We start from the raw sequence: 23521 nt of genomic DNA, 5'->3' as shown, positions 1-23521 counted from the left end.
AATATCCTACAGCATCTATTAGATCATTAGCCTTTTCACAGATTGGGCGTTCTGTCTCTAAGCTAAAGTTAGCATGAGATGAGGGAGTGGCCGGATTGTCTCCACTCCCTATTGTCCCTGCATTAGAAGCACTAATTGTATGGTTTGCCATCTTGATACACCCATCACAATGACGTCTCATATGTCGCACGATAAACAGACGATTTACTTTAACAAATGAGCAGTGCATTTCAGAAATGCCCAATGCAGTGGAAACCATGTATTTAATATGGGTGTACCATAATGGCAGGAGAGAGGGTGTAGCAATATGTATGCAGCAAGGGACCGCCCTTCTGACTCGGCTGTTTCCGTAATGTGGGCTGGGACAGAGCTGCATCAGGACCAGTAACAGCATCATCACTGTCAGCATCAACAGCGGTAGTCAAACAACAGCTCCATCACCGGGGGCACCATCACTAGCTAGAATCCTTATCAATATCTGAAACATCACTATCAACACTCGTAACCATTGTAAACATCAGTATGGCGGAGATCACCAACCTAGCTCCAAGCTTTGGTGAGTAGGCTATAAATAGGTCATTATGTCATGGGCCCTTTGAGGGTGTTTTAGCGATGCACTCCGGACACATACAGGGTGTGTTTATCTGCCTGGCTACTTGGCCAGTGTTCTTGGCTTAAAGCACACGCATGATGTGTATATTGGGTTGTGTGATTGGGATTGTACAACCTCCATATATATACAAACATGCAATTCTTTTTTTTGTACACATATTACTGTATATCTGATTTTGTATACTCCCCTTGATACTATGATTCTTCTGTGTTTGAGATTGTATAACTCTAATTGCATATCATCTGTCTATCTATCTATCTATCTATCTATCTATCTATCTATCTATCTATTAACCTATCTTCTGTCTGTCTATTCTATCTATCTATCTCTATCTATATATCTAAATCTGCTCATGCACACATACAAACATACATTACAGTTCCACTATTTGTATATTATTCAGTTCCACTATATGTATATTATTCTTAGGGTGTGTCAGTCATGCTTGCGTTTGTGTATACACACACACACACACACATATATATATATATATATATAATCTCTCTCTCTTTATATATATATATATATATATATATATATATATATATATATATATATATATATATGTGTGTGTGTGTGTGTAAATATGTGGGTTGGCTCTTGGGTTTTGTGCAGCATATTGTTTGGATTTGAATCTCTTGCACTTATGTGCTTTTCTGCTGAGCTTTAATTGGAATGTTGAAGGATGCCCTATATTTAGAGTTCTTAAGCTGAGCTTCTAGGTGCTCAGCTGGTTTTGTTTTCTTCAGATCTAAACTTCACTCTCTCTGTACCCCTTCTTTGTAGTGTACAAGGCGTTGTCTGGACAAGATGTGCAGCATTTAACCTCTAGGTATTCTGCCATGTAATACTTGGCCTCATTATTTTGCCTGCTCTCTACTCCATGGCATGACATCATGTCTGTTTCTAGTTTAAAGCTTTCTGTATTCCCATGTGAATATGAGCTTTACAGGCACACTGATGAAGATCTAGCATGGTCTAGCATGGTTTGAGGGCTAAAGAGACCCCAATTTTGAGACTTTTTAAATACTTACCTTTTGAACTGCAAGATTAAATTATTCTTCCTCTGACCCAGAAGAACTGAATTCTAAATTTTGAATATTTTGAGGTACTAAACCTTTGATGTGCATGAGATATAGTGTTCCTGATTTAAGGCTATGAGATATCAACATCTTGAGAGACTGTGGTTTGAAATACCAAACCACTGATCTAAGAGACTATATATTACAGGACATCAGATCCAGGAGAGTGACAAATACAAAGCTTCTGTTCTCTGGGTTAGTGGGTAATAATTAACCTCTGATCTGTGGTAGTGCGTAATATTTAGTTTCAAACCTGAGAGAAGGATCAAGGATTGTGTATGACAGTGAACATCTGATCTATTAAATTGCTTATACTGAGCCTCTGATCAAGGATAGCATGTGTAATGCAGATTTTCTAATGTAGAACACTGTGATACTAACCCTCTGATGTAGGAAAGTGTATGATGCCGAGCCTCTCATATAGGAAAGTCTGCAATATTTAGTCTATAATTTAAGTGAGTGTGTGGACTAAGCATCCAATTTAAAGGGAAATTATATTTTAAAAAAAATCTCTCATTCATATGAAAGAGCAGTATTTACAGGTCAAAACTATTTGCTGGCCTGCAAAATGTTAATAAAGAAAAACTAATATTGCAGTATTGTTTTAGTACTTCCTAATTGTCTACTCTGGCTCATAAAGACAGTTGTCACTGTTTTACTGGTGGAGAGGGACACGCCTCTGCAAGTATGACAAGAAAATGGTTTATTCAGGACACAGTTATGTTTTTTTTTTTTAATTTAAATATATTTTGAAGTCCCTTTTTAGATGAAATAATGAAAGGATTAACTGCATTTTTCTTTAAAAACAGTGTGTGAGAAATATTTAGGTTTAGTGCTGTACTAGGCACTGAGAAATCTACTGCCCCCCCCCCCCCAACAACAAAAAACTTCCACATTCAGAAATATTAACTTATATTTTCCTCATTAATGTTTCTCACAAATATACTGAGCAGTTAATTATTTATTTATTCCTGCCAGATACACAGAAAAACATGCAAGATTGATTAGCCCATTCTGTTAACCACCTTTAGACCAGTTCTAAAACATTTATATCTCTTTGGTCCGAGTACTGGAGCTGCAGGGCATCATGAAACCAAGCCTAGACCAGATTACACCCCTGAATAGTGTGCAATACTACTTCTGTTATTGGTGAGGGTGGTAGTGAACCTTTTATCTAATATAGGGCTAGATTACAAGTGGAACTCTAATATATTGCGTGCCCGCAAACTGCAAATTTTTCGTGGTACCAATAAGCGCTCAGAAAATTAACCCAAGATTAGATCTCTGGTTAATTTTCTAAAAGTGCCCCAAATGTCCTCAAAATAGAGGGTGTTATATTTTTTAATAAAAAACAACTGTAGTAGGCAGTTTTAAGGGGCTAAAAGCAGCGTGTGTGGGATGTTAGAAAAAAATACACCATTGAAAAGTGCCTTTACATTGTTGTCTATGGGAACTGTGTGTTCCCTGTAAATATATATGTACATGCTTTTATATATATATATATATATATATATATATATATATATATGTGTGTGTGTGTTAATATGTGTATATACACATATAAACACATAAATAATCATATACATATTTATTTAACATTTGCTTTCATCGCTGTGCTACTTACTCCCTTCACTGCGCTCCAATGGGAGCCTCGTTCTCATGTGACAAACAGCATGAGAACGCGGCTCTCATTCGAGCCTATGGAAGCACGTTCTCGTGAGCGCAATGCTTCCTAGTAATGTAAACGCAAGCTGGCATTTGCATTGCTGTCAACTTGTAATACCAGCGCGCATTAGTGTGCGCTGGTATTACTCAGTAGAAAGTGCAAAAGGGATATTTTACTGCTACTCTTGTAATCTGGCCCATAGTGTGTGAGCCTGAGTCTGTGATTGTGTTATAATTAGTCTTAGGGAATGTGCTATACTGACACTCTGAGGCCCATTTATCAAGCTCCGTATGGAGATTGTGGGCCCATGTTTCTGGCGAGTCTGAAGACTCGCCAGAAACAGCAGTTATGAAGCAGCGGTCTAAAGACCACTGCCCCATAACCCTGTCCGCCTGCTCTGAGCAGGCGGACAGGAATTGCCACAATTCAACCCGATTGAGTACGATCGGGTTGATTGACACCCCCGGCTGGTGGCCGATTGGCCATGGGTTTGCAGGGGGCGGCGTTGCACCAGCAACTCTTGTGAGCTGCTGGTGCACTGCTGAATACGGAGAGCGTATTGCTCTCCGCATTCAGCAAGGTCTTGCGGACCTGATCCGCACTGTCGGATCAGGTCCGCAAGACCTTTAATAAATAGGCCTCTCTGTATTAGAAAATTGTATTACAGTGAACTTGTTATCAGAAATGCATTGGGAAAATTATATATGGGAAATATGGGACTCTGGGCTATATTCTATAAGCTTATTAAATAGAGATTTCACAAAAAGGATTGTAAATTGGATAATTGGTATTGCAAGACTATAGAGCCAAAAATTATTTGTCCCTTAAAGGAACATGAATCCCAAAATTTTTCTTTCATGATTCAGATAGAACATGCAATTTTAAAAAAAACGTTCTAATTCACTTCTATTGTCAAATATTCTTTGTTCCCTTTGTATCTTTTTTGTTGTGTATTTTAATTACTCTTTATATTTGTCTCGTCTCATTCAGTTGTTTTTTTTATTTTTGACAAATTGAATAGAAGGCAGTTAGGAACAGTGTTTTTGTGCCTTCTTTACAGCCAAGAAAGCGTAATATGTTCAGTCTGGCTTATTGAACCAAATGGCTGGAGGAGCATAGGAACAAAATAACTAAAGATAAAATGAATAAACCTGTTTCATTTAAATATTATTATGGGCTTTACTTTGCAGTGTATGCAGATCAAGTCAGTGGTTGCACAAGGTTTTAGTATTTTCCTATTAATAGTTAGCAATATGTACGTAGTACCATTCACCTACTGCAATGCCGATCGAAAATGTTGAAATTTCGAGTGTTAGGGACTATTTTGTTGCATTATCAGTGTTTGGTGATGTAGATTATTGCAGATAAAGTGATTTGGTTCACTTTTAGGCCTCTATTCAAAACGACGTGCAGCGTATTTTCAAGCAGGTTTGCTTACGTTTGTGTCATATTTTGATGCCTATTCAAAAAAAGAAATGCAGGGAAAATACAGTCAATATTGACACGAGCAAAAACTGTTTTTTTATTTTCTGGTTGTTTCTTTCACAGGTTTTTTTATTTTAACTTTTCTTTTTTAATAATTTCCAGTATTTTTTTTTATGTAAGTCACCTTAAGGGGTCCCTTGTGTGCCCAGAGATATAAAAAAAGATGATTTATTTAATTGATCCAAAAATACTGCTGTCTGGCTCTATTTCCTCTGCTTACAATGGTGCTAGCCAGCAAGTAGGTGGTGAAGATTTGCATAGAGAATACAAGCGTGTTGTATCCTTGCTTGCTTTTTAAACAGCATTCTAAGCCATGATATTATGTGACAATCTTGAGCAGTAGTAGAGAAGCTCCCTTTACTATTAAATATATACTGTCCTCTCCTTTTTACGCATCAGTAACTATGGGCCATTGGTATACTCCCATACTCCTTTATGAGGGTATTGCCTGCTATTGTTAGTTGCCCAAACCTTTGGTACCATGATGTTGATGTCCCTTGAAATAATTGTCCCTATCGTACCCACCTTTGACTGTTACTGTATAGTCACTGAGTTAGATAAAGGGGATAGGCTGATAGAGGACGAGTGAGGGAAGCACCCATCGATATACTGCCAGTAGTTTACTCATGTGAATCTTAGCTAACCCATGTCTAACGTATAGGAATATTTGTTTGACATATTTAAGTCTAAGTTAGGTCTGTCTAAATGAGTTGTATACTCTGGGTTACATATATACAGGGAGTGCAGAATTATTAGGCAAATGAGTATTTTGACCACATCATCCTCTTTATGCATGTTGTCTTACTCCAAGCTGTATAGGCTCGAAAGCCTACTACCAATTAAGCATATTAGGTGATGTGCATCTCTGTAATGAGAAGGGGTGTGGTCTAATGACATCAACACCCTATATCAGGTGTGCATAATTATTAGGCAACTTCCTTTCCTTTGGCAAAATGGGTCAAAAGAAGGACTTGACAGGCTCAGAAAAGTCAAAAATAGTGAGATATCTTGCAGAGGGATGCAGCACTCTTAAAATTGCAAAGCTTCTGAAGCGTGATCATCGAACAATCAAGCGTTTCATTCAAAATAGTCAACAGGGTCGCAAGAAGCGTGTGGAAAAACCAAGGCACAAAATAACTGCCCATGAACTGAGAAAAGTCAAGCGTGCAGCTGCCAAGATGCCACTTGCCACCAGTTTGGCCATATTTCAGAGCTGCAACATCACTGGAGTGCCCAAAAGCACAAGGTGTGCAATACTCAGAGACATGGCCAAGGTAAGAAAGGCTGAAAGACGACCACCACTGAACAAGACACACAAGCTGAAACGTCAAGACTGGGCCAAGAAATATCTCAAGACTGATTTTTCTAAGGTTTTATGGACTGATGAAATGAGAGTGAGTCTTGATGGGCCAGATGGATGGGCCCGTGGCTGGATTGGTAAAGGGCAGAGAGCTCCAGTCCGACTCAGACGCCAGCAAGGTGAAGGTGGAGTACTGGTTTGGGCTGGTATCATCAAAGATGAGCTTGTGGGGCCTTTTCGGGTTGAGGATGGATTCAAGCTCAACTCCCAGTCCTACTGCCAGTTTCTGGAAGACACCTTCTTCAAGCAGTGGTACAGGAAGAAGTCTGCATCCTTCAAGAAAAACATGATTTTCATGCAGGACAATGCTCCATCACACGCGTCCAAGTACTCCACAGCGTGGCTGGCAAGAAAGGGTATAAAAGAAGAAAATCTAATGACATGGCCTCCTTGTTCACCTGATCTGAACCCCATTGAGAACCTGTGATCCATCATCAAATGTGAGATTTACAAGGAGGGAAAACAGTACGCCTCTCTGAACAGTGTCTGGGAGGCTGTGGTTACTGCTGCACGCCATGTTGATGGTGAACAGATCAAAACACTGACAGAATCCATGGATGGCAGGCTTTTGAGTGTCCTTGCAAAGAAAGGTGGCTATATTGGTCACTGATTTGTTTTGTTTTTGAATGTCAGAAATGTATATTTGTGAATGTTAAGATGTTATATTGGTTTCACTGGTAAAAATAAATAATTGAAATGGGTATATATTTGTTTTTTGTTAAGTTGCCTAATAATTATGCACAGTAATAGTCACCTGCACACACAGATATCCCCCTAAAATAGCTATAACTAAAAACAAACTAAAAACTACTTCCAAAACTATTCAGCTTTGATATTAATGAGTTTTTTGGGTTCATTGAGAACATGGTGGTTGTTCAATAATAAAATTAATCCTCAAAAATACAACTTGCCTAATAATTCTGCACTCCCTGTACACATATCTGATTTTAACTTACTAATATATATCTATAATTATGTTTAGCAATAGGGTTAAGTACAGTGTCACTAAGTTTTTTGAACACAATGTGTGTGGTCTACCTTTCAAATTCTCTCTCGTATATTCAGTGTTCTAATATTGTGATCATATTTCTTTAAGACCGCAGCATCAAACTCATTTCACCTGGGTGAAAGGGTGTATTTAAGTCAGACAAATATCAACACTGCCGAAATGCGTAGGACTCCTTATTTCTATGCTGTGTGCATAGTAATTGTGCTGCTGCTGTTTTTATTTTGGATTTTATCTCTCCTAATAAAGCTATTTTCCACACTTTGAGAATCGTCGGTGCCTTTTGTTTAGTGCCAGTAGTAGAGAAGGGCTGAACAAATCCTGAGAGCCAGGTAGAGATGGCCCCTAAACATTTTCTTTTGGCTACTAACATTTTAGACTATTCTATATATATTTGTATATAAATTCACTTCCTAACTCTTCAAATATATCTGTGTACTCAATATTATGTGATAAAACAAAAGCAAGAGGGCGCCACAATAGTGTTTTGCCACAGATAGAACACTTGGCAAGCGATCAGTAAAACTTGCAAAGAGAGTAAACCAAGGATATGCATTTGCTGATTTTAAATGAATGGATTAATGGTGGTTTATACGGAACGGCCATTAATAACTTACATGTGCAGCTGGGGATTAGTTGCCTTGCCCAGCTGCTGCTGGAAGAGATGGGCTGTTTTTACCGGGACACTGCAAACGGTCCTGGCCTGCTCTTTTAGTGTGTGTTTGGGGTTAAAGGGACATAAAAGGGCAAAAAAAGTGTTCAAATGCATTTTACTATTACACTATAGGCAATCTCTTTGCTGATGAGCCATATTGCACACCTGTGCCCTACTATAAGTACATTTTTTAATAAACAAGTAATTTTAACACTATCGACCCTGTATTACTGTGTGTTTAACCCAGGGCTCGACAAACCCAGGAGCCAGGGAGACACTGCGTCCTAGACTGTTATCCCTGGCTTCTAAGTTTTAGGGTTATTCTCCATATATCTATATACGAATACCACTGTCTGGCTCCTAAAAGTATGTCTACAAAGAGGTTAAATGCACAGTAGAATTACTGCTTGGTCCTAAGCAGAAACTGCAGCTGATCTAATCAGCAGTGTTAGTTGCACGATACAGCTGTGTAGGATTTTACTTAGGACTAGCAGTACTCTGCAAATCCCTGTGTGTTTAACCCCTTTGCGGGAGTTAAACACAAAGTAGTGCAGGGTTGATAGTTTTAAAATTGCATGTGCTAACAAATTAGAGCATGTCATTGTTTGACTATAATGGCCCTTAAAGAAATCTTTCAAAAGTAAGCAGAGCTGGAGAATAATTCAATGTGTTTTCTATAGAAATCAAATGAAAAACAATCATATTTTCTTACATTTCAGCACAATGGATTTTTTGCATAAATGAGTAGCTATAAAAGAGATATGGGGGCCGATTTACTAATGTGCGGGCGGACATAATCTGCTGTTGCGGATCATGTCTGTCGCACATAAATAAATGCTGACAACATACGCTGTCAGCATTTATCATTGCACAAGCATTTCTAGTGAAATGCTTGTGCAATACCACCCCCTGCACATTCGCGGCCAATAGGCCTCTAGCAGGGGGTGTCAATCAACCCGATCGTATGCGATCAGGCTGATTGATGTCCGCCGTCTCAGAGGTGGCGGACGAGTTAAGGAGCAGCGGTCTTATGACCGCTGCTTCTTAACTTCCGCTTCAGGTGGACCTGAAGTGATGAGAGTCGAAAGCAGCATGCGCTGCTTCATAAATCTGCTTCATAAATCGACCCCAAAGAGGCATCCTACAGCCATCCTAATCCAGACAAGGGCTTTTGGATGCCTCTTGCACTTTTGATTTTTATGATAGAGGCTCACCCTGTACACTTGGTTAATCAGCTCTAAAAATGTGATCAGCTCTGAAAGCACCGCCCCCCTCCCCAGGAGGATGACACATAGTCATCAGCTGCACTCCAGGCAATGTGTGTCATTTAAGAGGTTAAGAGGTTAACGTCAGCTCCTGAGCAGCTGTCCACATGCTGTGAACCAATGACAAGAGAGATATATGTGGAGCCAACTATCACCAGCTAGCTCCCAGTAGTGCATTACTGCTTCTGTGCCCTACCTTTATATGCTTTTTAGCAATGGATACCAAGAGAAAATTAATAAAAGTAAATGAATAAGTCTATTAAAGAGACACTAAACGCTAAATACATTTCATGTACCTCTCTTTAAGAGCTGCCATTATAAAACCTAGGTTACACTGCAGGTATCTAGAGGAGAGTTTCTACACATGTGGAAATATGTTAGCACTGGACTAGAGAAATACTGATTTCAACTTGGGGGAACCCATAACTAAAGGAAGGCAAGGAATAACCTCAATGCTATCCTTATAAAATGTATTATGTGCTTAATGTCCCTTTAAAATGGCATTCTCTTTCTGGACCATGAAAGTTTATTTTGACTTTCATGCCCCTTTAGACACATTGACCTCAACCACAATATATCGGCTGAGGCCTTTTCAGCTTTTTCTCCGAAAAGGCTACTTTTCGATTGGACACAATCAACATAAAACCCGGGCATGAAGACGTTGCAAGGCAGAAGGTTTATGCTTTAAAGTTCGTTATGTTTATATCCAGCAATTGAAACCCATAGTTGCCATCTTGTTTTAAAGACACACCAAGATGATGGTGGTGGGGGTGAGGGAGGGAAGTGAGCTGTTTAGGAAAGATCAGGTAGGGATCCGGGGGTGGGAGATATCAGGTGGGAGGGTAATCTCTACACTACAGGTAAACTTAACATTACAAGCTACCTGATTAACCCCATCACTGCCGGGAATTTCAGAAGTGTGGTGCGCAGCTGCAATTAGCAGCCTTCTAAGTACCAAAAAGCAATGGCAAAGCCATATATGTCTGTTTTTTTCTTTACAAAGGGGATCCCAGAGAAGCTTTAACAAACATTTGTGTTATGACTGGATACGCGGTATGTAAATAATTTCAAACAAAGTTTGTGAAAAGTTAACAATTTTTTTAATATGACCGCATTTGGGAGTGAAATGGTGGCATGAAATATACCATAAGGGGCCTAGATCAATATTTTGGGTTGTCTACTAAAAATAATATATATAGTTTTGATAGGTAAATAAATAAAACAAGGCTTTATTTCTGTTTAAATGGAGTGATGGCAAAAATGCTAAAAATTCTGGTCTTTTGGGCAAGTTTTTGTCTGAAATGCCTGTTCCATAATGGGGTTTAATATATTTATGTTGCAACTTTATGGTGCAACATTTATTTTAGTCCTAACCCTTTATGCAAGGTATTCAGTCGTGCAAACCCGACATTTGTTAAATGAACTTGTGCAAACTAACATATTTGCTTTCAGCTTTTAATACGTGCGCAAATTAACACGCCCAATATATTCTTATATTGTGTGTACTCTAATGTTAGCGTGCCACTTGTAATCTAGCCCATAAATTTTTCAAGCAAAATTGTATTTTAACATTTTTAATAGGTGTACTTTCATATGCATACTAGAAAAAGCTTGAATTTAATGTTCCTTAAAGAGGCATAATTACAAAAGTGTATTGCCATGTAAATAAAATCTCAATGATCTTTATAAGCTAATAAATTTTTTAAAAACATTTTTGGCTTTTTCTTGCTTTTAAAAAAAAAAAGATTTGATATTATCAATATTGTGTCCCTTTAAGAGAAGAAATAATGCTAAGTAGGCTCTCAAAGCAGAGTAAGTCCATAAATGAAAGTCACGATTTTGTATTACTGATTCAGTAGTTTCTCCAGGCTGTGTAAAGTTAGCTCGAAGCATGCAAAACTCTTGCAGATGAGTAATGTTAGGATTGTGTATTAATGATATAACACATAATATCACAGCCAGAAGAGTGGGTTTTTAGATTTTGTATTTTAATGCAACATAAACATTTCTCAAGATAAAATTTGTGTTTCTAAATTTTTTATAAGGGCCTCGCCGTACTGTTGAGACTTCTTAGAATATCTCACCGGTGCAGGACGGTTTTGAATATCAGGTTTTAGCCTGGTGAAGCTCAGTTTGCATATTTTTTAAGGTTTTTGAGATCTTCTCCGTCTTCCATTGATACACTGTACACATTAAAAAGGCATAATAGTTATAAAATGTAATTTTTTTTTTTTTAAATACAGGTGGCCCTCGTTTTACAACGGTTTAATTTACACCGTTTCAGAATAACAACCTTTTTTCCAGTCACGTGACTGCTATTGAAAAGCATTGAGAAGCAGTGCATTTATTAAAATAGCCAGTAGGTGGAGCTGTCCACTTGTGTTGCAGCAAAGCCAAGCAAGCTGAAATTAATCAGTGTAACCAGACCTGAGCTATCGAGCAGATCTCAAAGGAACAAGATCTTCCTGTCTATAAATCAGTCCAGATTGAAATGCATAGAAAGAACAGTTTGCAGAAAAATGCAAGTGAAGTTTGTGTTGTGTGATTATTTTATTAGGTTTATAATGCTGTTTAGCAAATGTTTTTGTTCATTTATCTTAGTTTAATTATATATTCTGTGTTGTATGATTATTTTATTAGGTTTATAATGCTGTTTAGCATTTAAAGTCTTCATTTCAAAGCTTTAAAAATAATGTATTAGGTGTTACTTATGACAATTTTGAGAGGGGCCTGGAACCTATCTCCCTCACTTCCCATTGACTTACATTATAAACTTGGTTTCAATTTACAATGGTTTCGATTTACAACCATTCCTTCTGGAACCTAACCCTGGCGTAAACTGAGGGCTACCTGTATTCTTTTATTGAGGTTGTGTGCAAATAACAATAAGCAAACGAAAGTCACGTTTCAAAGGTTAAAAGTAAAATATAACAGTAGAATACGTACATTGAGTTAAAGATAATCTAACTTGTGATACAACAAGCTTCTGGAACCTCTTTTATGTAAATAACATTTTCATATGGGTGGTTACTGATCTGACCACATATGGGCCATTTGGTTTGTGTGTGACAATACTCACTTGGTAACCACTAGCTGATCCCAATGGGGCCTAGGTTTAAGAATATACCATATAGTGAATGATATAGAATCCTATCTGAAAAGCAACCAGTACCAAATAGGCAGCTTGAGAGTTATGTAGTATAATGTAAGGTCTTTCTGGGATCTAATGATATTTAATTTAGTTTTTCAGTGGGTAAATACCGCTTAAGGTAATATAAATTTAAGGAGTACTGCTAATACTTGGCTAATCAAAATTGATAAAAGTTAGTTCTCCTTCGACCCACTTAAGTATCACAGTGTAAACCTAACTATGCCTAAAAGGGTGAATCAGGGGACTATGAACGAGATGATATTACTTTTGTCAGTGAGTTGAGCCTTAAAGTGAAAGTAAATCCTAGCATTTTACAAACGCTAGGATTGACTATTGAAACAAATAAAGGGGACTTTCATTCATGAAGTATAAGATACTTCATGTATAAAGCTCCTTTATTTGTTTTAACTGATTGCTGTTCTTAGCTGCTACAGCCCATGGCTAAAAAAAATTTCCAGTGCGGTAAATCCAGCTCCCATGGGCGCCAAGCCGCATTTACCGCACGGCTATTGGCTAAGAGTTGAAAACTTCACCGCTTAGAAAAACATTTTTTTAGCCGTGGGCTGCTGTAGCAGCTAAAAACGGCGATCTTATACTTCATGAATGAAAGTCCCTTTATTTGTTTCAAAAGTCAATCCTATCGTTTTTAAAACGCTAGGATTTACTTTCACTTTAATATTCATGACATCCAATAGAACAGGGTTCTTCAAACTTTTTCCCCCAAGACCCAGTGCCATGATACCACATACCTTTGGGACCCAATTTTTATACTTGGTCTGAAAATTTCTTAAGAAATAAACGATAGCTGCAATTTTTGGCAAAGAGACTAAAATATGTGCATGCTTTATTCCTGATTGTAGTCAAATTTGAAAGCGTTGTAAAACGTAATAACACATACAACACACTCATACAACACACACGCAATCATGCAAAACAAACAAACACAATCGCAGACAACACACGTTTTCATGTAACACACATAACACACACGCACTCTCATACAACACACACACTTTCATATAACACACACTCACCTCATACACTCTCTTACAACACACACATACACACACACTTTCATATAACACACACTCTCTCATGCAACTCACACACACACACACACACACTCTCATACAACACCTCCCCCACACACTCTCATAAACAACACACACACAATCTCATACAATACATCACACACACACAAGTTGCGACCCAATACACATGGTGTTGTGACCCAGTAATGGGTCCCGACCAGTGGTTTGAAGAACCCTGCCATAGAAGGTCTAAGTGTATGTCTCTCTGAGAAGTGCCCTGTAAGTTTAACTAAATTGTGGACCATCCTGATCAAGTGTTTCTATTTTTTGAGATTCATTTACATGTTAATGTAGCTAAAGTGGTGTTTTGAATACTATATCAGAGATATATTTAGGCTTGTGTTATGTATGATCAAATTTGGGAAATAAGTCAAAGTTTGATGAGTAGGCTATAGTAGCTTGTGTCTAACTTTTCTGTTCCAAAGTGCAAACAAGAGAGAGAGAGAGCCTAATAGCGTAATAACGTCTGGGTATTAAGGTCAAAACAATAACGGCATCATAGGATGGGTACTCACAAACAAGTTGGCACTCACAGGTAGTGCATACGAGCGGGCTGACCTTTATACAGCAGTCAGTGCGCTGGGGTTTTTTATCCTGGATATCGGGCCCCTCTGACAGGTATGCGGCTGATCGTGGATATTAAGAATGCAGGCCTTCTACCCGACACACAACGTGTGTGCGCTGATTAGGTATCTGTGATGCAGCTGTTTAGCTCAGCAAATCGAGTGGCTCCCAGTGTTCACCATATATGAAGCTTCAGTAACATACAGTTCATATGCTTTTTTGAAATACTGCCAGTATGAAGGATTCCTCTACATACAACGACTGTAGTCTGGTAATACAGTTCGGCAAGAGAAACGACTCTCTAAACACACAGCGTGTGCGGGTCGTCTCCCCGTTAGTAGAAAACCAATATAACGCTTGGTCACAATAATAAAACGATGATGGTTAAAAACAATGACAGCAGGTAAAGATGTATGTGAATAAAAAAAGGGGGTTTATTATGAGCTGATACAACGCTTTTCTCGGCCGTAATGCTCACTAGCCGTTTCCTCAGGTAATAATAAAGGTATAGTCACGAACAGGACTTTAAAAATACCCAGAAGGGTCATGATTGGGTGGAACATCCACCAATAAAAACACACATTACATCTTTTACAAATATAGACACAATGTTACGCTGTCATGTATATAAATGGCAAAAAAGTTAAAACAGGTTAATACACACTTTTTAGCAAATGAAGAGCATTAAAAAAAAATAATTTTTTTTAATAATGTGTAAAGAAGAAAAATAATACTAAAAGCAAAAAATAAAAATGGGACTATTGAACTTTGCAATATATGATATGCAGTGTGCATATTGATACATTTAATATAAAATTAATTAGTTCTAGTTACGACTGAGAGCCACTACTAGTAGTAATGAGGAGGAAAAACTGGATTAAATCTACTATTAATTATTGTGTTGGGGATATAATACATGATATGTAAAAGACACTCGATGATTGTGCTAGCAGTGTAGAGATAAGACAGTTACTTCAATAGCGTCTACAATAAACTTTAATGATATGGAATTGAGAAATATAAAAGTGTATATGAAATATATAAAAAAAGATATATTTAGTAACAGAATGCATGGAACGATTGTCAATGCAACATTTCTTAAAGTTTCTATAGATGGTAAAAAATTTTTTTTTATACATGTATAAAAGGTTGAGTTTGTCATGCTCCAAAAAATGCAAATGTATATATAATTTGCGGATAATATTGGTGGAGTAAGCACTAAAAAATTCTACTGAGTGCCTAATATGAATTTGAGGAATATCTGAAACTAATTCTCTGTCCAATAGATTAGACTGGGACTAATATCTGATGTGTTAACAACATAAATTTCCTTGACATAGTGTGGAAATATAATTACATAATACATATGTGTGTTATAATCCGTAGGCCTAAATGTGTAATATAAAAACACAAAAAATAGGGTGGGGACTGAAATGTTTAGCCAATAGTCAAGCTGGTCCCGGGACTAAATAGAAAATATAGATGGTATATGTAAAAGTGTAGGAGCAGAGCTTTGATCAGAATGGTATTGGGGTTAAAAGTAAACTGTTGTTCTAGAGAAAGACTAATTGAATCTACCGATTAGTTAAAAGCTGCCAGATCCAAATTAGAATTCAGTCCAGATGGCCATAAAGTATTGAGTTTGTGAATCCAATAGGTTTCACATTGTCTCAACTTAATAATTCTATTGTAATCAGTAGATGGAGGGATGTAATCGATTGGATAGAATTGAAAAATTTCTGGATTGCCCTGATGTTTGTTAAGTAATGGGTCCCGACCAGTGGTTTGAAGAAAGCTGCCATAGAAGGTATAAGTGTATGTCTCTCTAAGAAGTGCCCTGTAAGTTTAACTAAATTGTGGACCATCCTAATCAAGTGTTTCTATTTTTTGAGATTCATTTACATGTTAATGTAGCTAAAGTGGTGCTTTGAATACTATATCAGAGATATATTTAGGCTTGTGTTATGTATGATCAAATTTGGGAAATAAGTCAGTTAAAGTTTGATGAGTAGGCTATAGTAGCTTGTGTGAAACTTTTCTGTTCCAAACCTGCATTAAAATATACATAACATATAGTACACACATTACAGTTGAGAGGTCATATGCAGCTAATAGATAGAATAAATACTTAACTTGGTAAAAAAAAAATTCACCTGATATCCGGGTAATATGCAAAGTAATCCACACTTGTGAGAGTATACTATCTTATAGGACATATGAGTCATAGGATATACAGAATAGGTGTTATTTGTTAAAGCTATATTCCACGGAACATCTCCTAACATTACACATCTTAATATATAGTAGTACTGTAACTACCTTCTGTTAGGGGGCTAGTGATTGGAGCGTAAAATGCACAAACTGCCTTAATAACATAGCTGAACAAAACAAGTTAGGAGCGTTATAACACATATGAAACACTAGACTACCTCCATGGAGCCATATTGATTAGCTATAGTAAAAAACTTACACATAGAAGGAACAAAACATTATGTGCAATGTAAATAGGATAACATTACAAATAAATCAACTAAATGTCACATGTTTGAGGTGGGACATGATCCGGTTAACCCTGTAGCATGTCTCATCGCAAAGTTCCCCAGCCAGGTAAATTGCCTGCAGTATGTCCCAAAGATCGATATTCGACCCTCTCATGGAAATATTCTAATTAAATGAGTCCACTCCTGTTCTCAAAGGGGCTCTTACCGGGCCAAGCTGAAAGAGCTTTAAGGGTTGTTTGATGTTTTGAGAAGCTGTGAGAGCCATGGTATCGTGAAGAGTGGTAGAACCTCTGTCTCTAAGAAACTGTGAATGGCCGAAGAAAAAGTAAGTCAGATATATTTCCCAACAATCGGATAGCCATGTGTGCACATCCATTATCAGGTCTCTCTGCCAAGTGTAATCTTTCTTTACACTGATTCCAGCATAGTGTTCCTCTCTGTTGTTTAAAGATAATGTTATCGCTTGTTGTTGTTGGGTGCCTGTGTCCCGCATTGAAGGATCGGCTGCCTCCCTCTCAGCCGGGACAGATAGTAAGAGTCGGTGTTTCTTTGCCATCTGATGAAAGGCTCCATTGCTAGGGTGGATTACCTCAGAGTGGTTGCGTCTCTTAGTTAGATGTGGGGGAGAGCTATGCATTTGATTGCTCCTTTCTCCTACTGCCGCATATCCGCTGTAAGTATTCTCTTTATGCAAGGCTCTCAGCAGTGCGTGTAGGCCTTCATATCCTCTGGTCATCTTCTGAACCAGCTCAGCTAATAAGCATCGTATCTGCTGGTACTGCAGTATAGTTAGGACTATTTTATCCGGCAAGCCGGGGGGTGGTGGTGGTGACAAAGTTCAAAGAAGACCACGGTCTGGTCTTCCTTATGTCCGACTCTAAAGTAAGTATTTTTGCCAGAAGAGAGTCACCATCTAGTCAGGTACAGTGTATTAAACATCCCCCATAGTTTGGTGGCTAGAGTAATTAGTCTGCTTGGTTAAAAACTGGCATATTACTTTTCTCGAACGGAGAGCCTCTAGGATGTGCGACCTTCCATGGACGCAGCTTGTACACGCCCCCAAATGTATTTTTTTGGGGGGAGGGGTGTTTATAATCTTAATAAAGCTACTTCTTCCTTTCATACTTTTGAAAGCTTGTCTGTCAATCAATGTAGCTGTGTTCATTGCCCCAATAATTGAATATGTTAGGATTAGCTGTGCACAAACATGAATTGTAACCCAATTTTTTCTTACTTGATTTAAAATGTACTTCTATTATCTAATTTGTTTTGTTTCCTTAGTATTCTTTGTTAAAAAAATATACCTAGGTAGGCTCAGGAGCTGCTGATTGGTAGCTGCACATATATGCCTTATGTTATTGGCTCTCGCAGTGTGTTCAGCTAGCTCCAAGTAGTGGATTGTTGCTGCTTCAACAAAGGATACCAAAAGAAATAAGCAAATTAGATAATAGAAGTAAAATACAAAGTTGTTTAAAATTGTATTCTCTATCTAAATCATGAGAGAAACAATTGGAGTTTTATGTCCCTTTAAAGGGATATCCAGAATAGACAAATTCAGGCCAGCACTCTTCAGTGTAGCCAGGAACCACCATGAGCTACTGCCCAGCTCACAACCAATATAAAAAACGGCAAAAGGTAGTTCCTTAGCTCATAAAAGACTACATTTTCTGTTCATTAAAGGGATATAAAAACCCCCAAAAATTGTGTGATTCAGACAGAGCATAACATTTAAAAATAGTTTTCAATTTACTTTTATTATCAGAATTTGGTTAGTTTCCATGATATTCTGCATTGAAGAGATACCTAGGTAGGTGTCTGGAGCACTACATGGCAGGAAATAGTGCTGCCATCTAGTGCTCCTGCAAATGGATACAATTCTTGCAAAATGGCTGCCATATAGTGCTCCAGAAATGGGCACTATACATCTCTGCTTTTCAACAAAACATACCAGGAGAACAAAGAAAAATTAATAATAAACGTAAAGTAGAAAGTTGTTTACTATCACATGCTCTATCTGAATCATGAAAGATAAATTTTGGGTTTCATATCCCTTTAACCTTTTTCTTTTGTAACTGTTTGTATCAGATTTAATAGCTGTTTTTTTTTTCTTTCAAATTGTTGCTAGAAAATATTTGCATACAATAGTTGCTTAGAATAATTTAAGCCTTTGGATGCCAGAGAGGGATAAAGCTGATCACCAATGCACCAGGTTGACTTTCTTCTTTCTGTTTATATTGGGTGTGTCCAAATTATGGTCTAGGTTGTCTCCAATGCTGCCTTCTAGTTTTCAAAATGAAATACTTATTGTGTGTGACCCATTAAGGGCCAGATTATAAGTGGATCACTAATATTAACGCTCGAGCATTAACTGCCCTAGAAGTAAGCTTTTTGCGCGTGTCAGGTTGTGCTCGTAATAAGAGTTTAAAGTAAACTGCTTTCACTCTCACGCTAGCCCGATGAGTGCAAAAAGCCAAACTTAGAATGTCATGTGCACGTTCACGTATCCCCCCCCCATAGAAGTCAATAGAGAAAAAAAGTCTACTTGCGCACAAACATAGAAACATAGAAACATAGATATTGACGGCAGATAAGAGCCATAGGCCCAGCAAGTCTGCCCGACCTTACCTAACAGTATAAACTTATCTAGTTCGTAGGATAGCCCTATGCTTGTCCCATGCATTTTTAAAGTCCCTCACAGTGTTTGTTGCTACTACCTCTTGAGGAAGTTTATTCCATAAATCTAACACTCTTTCTGTAAAGAAGTGCTTCCTCAAATTACTCCTGAATCTACTACCCTTTAGCTTGAGCTCATGACCCCTTGTTCTTGAATTTTCCATTTTATGTAAAATACCCACAGCCTCAGTTTTACTAAACCCTTTAATGTACTTGAAAGTTGCTATCATATCACCTCTTTCCCTTCTCTCCTCTAAGCTATACATATTTAGGTCATTGAGCCTATCCTGGTAAGTTTTATTTTTTAGACCATGTACCATTTTGGTAGCCCTCCTTTGCACAGATTCAAGTTTGTTAATATCCTTCTGAAGATATGGCCTCCAGAACTGCACACAATACTCAAGATGAGGCCTAACTAATGATCTATAAAGTGGCATAAGAACCTTACTATTTCTGCTGCAAATACCTCTACCAATACATCCAAGCATTCTGCTAGCCTTACTTGCTGCATTACTACATTGTTTACTAAGTTTTAAATCATCTGAAATAATAATTCCCAAGTCCTGTTCCTCGTCTGTAACAGTCAGTAAAGTGTCATTGAGTCTGTAATTAACATTTGGATTTTTCTTCCCTAAATGCATTATTTTACACTGTGTTAAACTTTAGATCCCAGTCGTTTGTCCAATCCTCCAATTGTTGTATATCACTTCTCATTTTGTCTACCCCCCCTGGAACATCCACTCTGTTGCAAATTTTTGTATCATCTACAAAGAGACATACTTTCCCCTGTAGTCCTTTGCTGATATCGCAGATAAATATGTTAAACAAAACAGGCCCCAGAACTGACCCCTGAGGAACACCACTAGTAACAGCCCCCTCTGCTGAATGAACTCCATTTACTAAGACACTTTGTTTTCTGTCCTTAAGCCAGCATTCCACCCAGTTCACAATTTTTGAATCTAGACCAAGGAGATATAGTTTGTGAATAAGTTTAGTTTATTGTGTGGGACGGTGTCAAATGCTTTGCTGAAATCTAGATATGCTACATCAACTGCTCCTCCCTTGTCTAATACTTTTGTTACATAATCAAAGAAGTCAATTAGATTAGTCTGACATGATCTCCCTGAAGTAAAACCATGCAACCCGATTGCATATTCTCATGTGCGCCAACAATAAAATCTTTGGTGGTGTGGCTCTTTGATTTGTCATAGTTTAGCTGTGGTCTTTCCAATGTGACTCCGCATTGCATCTAATACAGTTCCATGTATAGACTTGCATCTTCCTTACTGTTCACATTACTTCCTTACTTGCTCAGCTTTAACTCTCATCAAATAACTCATAGTTCATTGCCCTTTGTGTATAATGAAAGTAATGTCAATAGAGTATAACTATTTATATAATTTCCAATCGTATGTGTTCTTTGTGCTAGTTGCAATTTTTGGTACAGCTGTCAAGTTTTATTATTTTTGTAAAATCATTTCAGACCTTAAGTGATTTAAAACAATCTTGATTCATATAACAGGGTACTAAAACTCACGTTATCAGGATCTTGGTTTGATACACTTCCTTCACTATTAACACAATAAAGAATTGTCTGCAATGTTTCTTGACTTACTCATCTGATACATTTTAATACAGAAATACGTAGTTGATGTCATGTTTCTGAGTTTCCTATTATCACGATTAAGTAATTTGATAAGTTTCCATTTCTCTTTCAGATATGTCTCCAATAGCAGCAGGATTTATTGGAGCCACTGTACTGGTAGTTTTAGTTTCAGTGACTGTCTTCATCTGGACTTGCTGCCATCAACGGGCAGAGAAGAAACATAAAAATCCCCCATACAAATTCATACACATGCTCAAGGGGATAAGTATCTATCCAGAGACCTTGAGCAACAAAAAGAAAAATTTCCACATACGTAAAGATAAGCGTCAAAACAACAATCTTGCTGATCCGGGGAACTTGTTGGTAAATAAAGCTGAGGCTGGTTTGATGAATTTGGAAAAGGGTCCAAATGGTCTGGCCACAGCCACATGTATGGATCAACTACCAATCAAAGTGGACTATGGAGAAGAAATAAGTCCAGGTCAGAGCCTGACATCTAGTGGCAGCAAAACCTCATCCCCCTCTTCTCCTGATGAAGATGTCATGCTTGGTGCATTGACTCTTTCAGTAGATTATAACTTCCCCAAAAAGGCCTTAGTGGTTACCATTCAAGAGGCTCATGGTCTCCCTGTGATGGATGAACATTCTCAAGGCTCTGACCCCTATATTAAGATGACTATCCTACCAGACAAAAAGCATCGGGTGAAAACTCGGGTTCTGCGTAAAACTCTTGACCCTGTATTTGATGAGACCTTTACATTTTATGGAATTCCTTACAGCCAGCTGCAAGACTTGGTACTGCACTTCCTGGTACTGAGCTTTGATCGCTTTTCCAGAGATGATGTAATTGGAGAAGTCATGGTGCCACTTGCAGGGGTGGACCCCAGTACTGGAAAGGTACAGTTAACCAGAGACATCATAAAGAGGAATATTCAGGTGAGTTTATTTCTGTACATGTTGGCATTCAATATTTCTACTAAATTCTAATGAAGTGTGAAAATTTCTTAGTATTTAATTGTAGAAATATATTTAGTTTGATTTTACAAGTAGGCAGTCATTGTCCCAAGGATCCTTCATTGTATTTGGTCAATATATTCAGCTTTCCGACCCCCTCAAACAAAACCTGCTATTAAACAGCTTTATCCTTCATCTTTGTGTGCAGAGAAGGCTTTGAATATTAACCTTTGTACGCTAATTACAGACTCTTATCTGTTCAGCTCACACTTGCAATTCAGCTTTTTTTCCTGCCATCTTCTTGGAGGAAGAGACTTTGCTGATATATTTAGCCACATAGATAGATAGATAGATAGATACATAGATAGATACATAGATAGATACATAGATAGATAGATAATTGTTTTAATACAAATATTAGTATATGATGGTATAGGACTTCTAAGGCTGAATGTTAATTTTTAAACATAGTCCCATATAGCTGGCAACACTGTAACTAATTATGTAGGTATAGTGCACATCAAAGCCTGATGCCATCTGTTTATTTTGTAGCCTTTCTATTTCATTCACCAACATAGTGATTGTAAAATAGTTTTAAATAATGCAGCATTTTATAATAAATAAAGGTAGTTGAGGAGATAATAAAGATTATCCAGCCTCATATAAAACAACCAAACAAAAAAAAATATGACAAATATTAAGAGTAGCATGTGAACAATGAGGCACTTAATTAGATGCACAAATTTAAGGAGCCATATAAATCTGTTCATCTGATTTCGGTGCCTTGTGGGATTAATCAATACCGCCTTGTGTTCTTTTCTTGCCCAATTCTCTCTCTGTTAGACCTTATGATTTGTCTTTTTATCATGGGTTCTTCTATTTTATCTTTATCTCTCTAGGCTGTGACTTATCTGGGTCTCCTTGGGTTTTTATATGCTTTTCTTTACCATAAATCTAGTAGTTTCTTGCTGTCATCCTGGGCTCTTGTGATTTAATAGTATATCATTAGATTCTAGTGATTTATCTATGTGTCTATGTGTTCGTATTATTTGTACTTACCTTTCTGGCTTTTTGTGATTTGACAGACCATAGGATACTGGTCATTTTTCGCTGTCATTTGATTTTTGCACCTTGTCTGTCACTCAGTAAGCTGTGGTGATTTAGCCCTATTTCTTATAATATATGTTACAGTTTTATTTCTATTTTTCTGTTTTTTTAGATTGTTATTATCGGTTCATATTTTTTAGTATTCTTTAAATTTAGTGCCATTTTGATTTTATATGAACCAAACTTGTTAAGATATTCTAAAATTACTGTAAATTCCTGCTTTGTCCCTGTTTTTTTTTTTTTTAATCTCTCAACACCTCTGTGTTTTTGTTTTTTTTCAGTTTGTCAAACTATATTCTTGTTATTTGTCTTTGTCTAAATGTGTCTAAGTGTTATGTTTATTTCTCTCAGGGCTTTGTGTTTTGTTCCTGCTCACTGACTTCATGCATTGTGTTTGTCTCTTATGTTTTGTTCATGTGTTACTGATCTTTTGTGGTTTGCTTGTCTCATGAGATAATACTGCATCTTTAGATTCTTATTCTATATTCATATCTTATGGCTCTTGTCATTTTTTGTTTCTTCCATGTTCTCAGATTTCTTAAAATGTGTTTTGTCTTGTCACATTTGTGTTATTTGCCTAGAATACAAGTCATCTGAGTCTCAGTGTTCTCTAAGGATTTATTACTGTCTCTTGGGAGTCTTGTAATTTGCAAAGGTGTCTCTGTATACGTTATTTATTTGTGTCTTGCTGGACAGATACAACTGCATATGAGACTCACTAGGATTCTAGGAGACAGGTGAG

At 37.4% G+C, this 23521-nt stretch overlaps 1 protein-coding gene across 1 annotated transcript in view; it reads left to right on the top strand.

Annotated features, from left to right (window-relative positions):
* Nucleotides 1–349: 349 nt before the first annotated feature.
* SYT11 (synaptotagmin 11) overlaps nt 350–23521 on the top strand; it is a 75966-nt gene continuing 52794 nt past the window's right edge. Inside the window, exons 1-2 of the mRNA XM_053695404.1 lie at nt 350–556; nt 20831–21654. Coding sequence (XP_053551379.1) covers nt 523–556; nt 20831–21654 — 858 coding nt within the window. The 5' untranslated portion in view covers nt 350–522. The remainder of the gene's footprint in view (nt 557–20830; nt 21655–23521) is intronic.

The sequence above is a fragment of the Bombina bombina genome, chromosome 1 (assembly GCF_027579735.1).
Source record: "Bombina bombina isolate aBomBom1 chromosome 1, aBomBom1.pri, whole genome shotgun sequence".
In the NCBI taxonomy this organism is placed as follows: domain Eukaryota; kingdom Metazoa; phylum Chordata; class Amphibia; order Anura; family Bombinatoridae; genus Bombina; species Bombina bombina.
The sequence above is the reverse complement of the archived record's forward strand: the minus strand, read 5'-3'. Positions and strand labels throughout refer to the sequence as shown.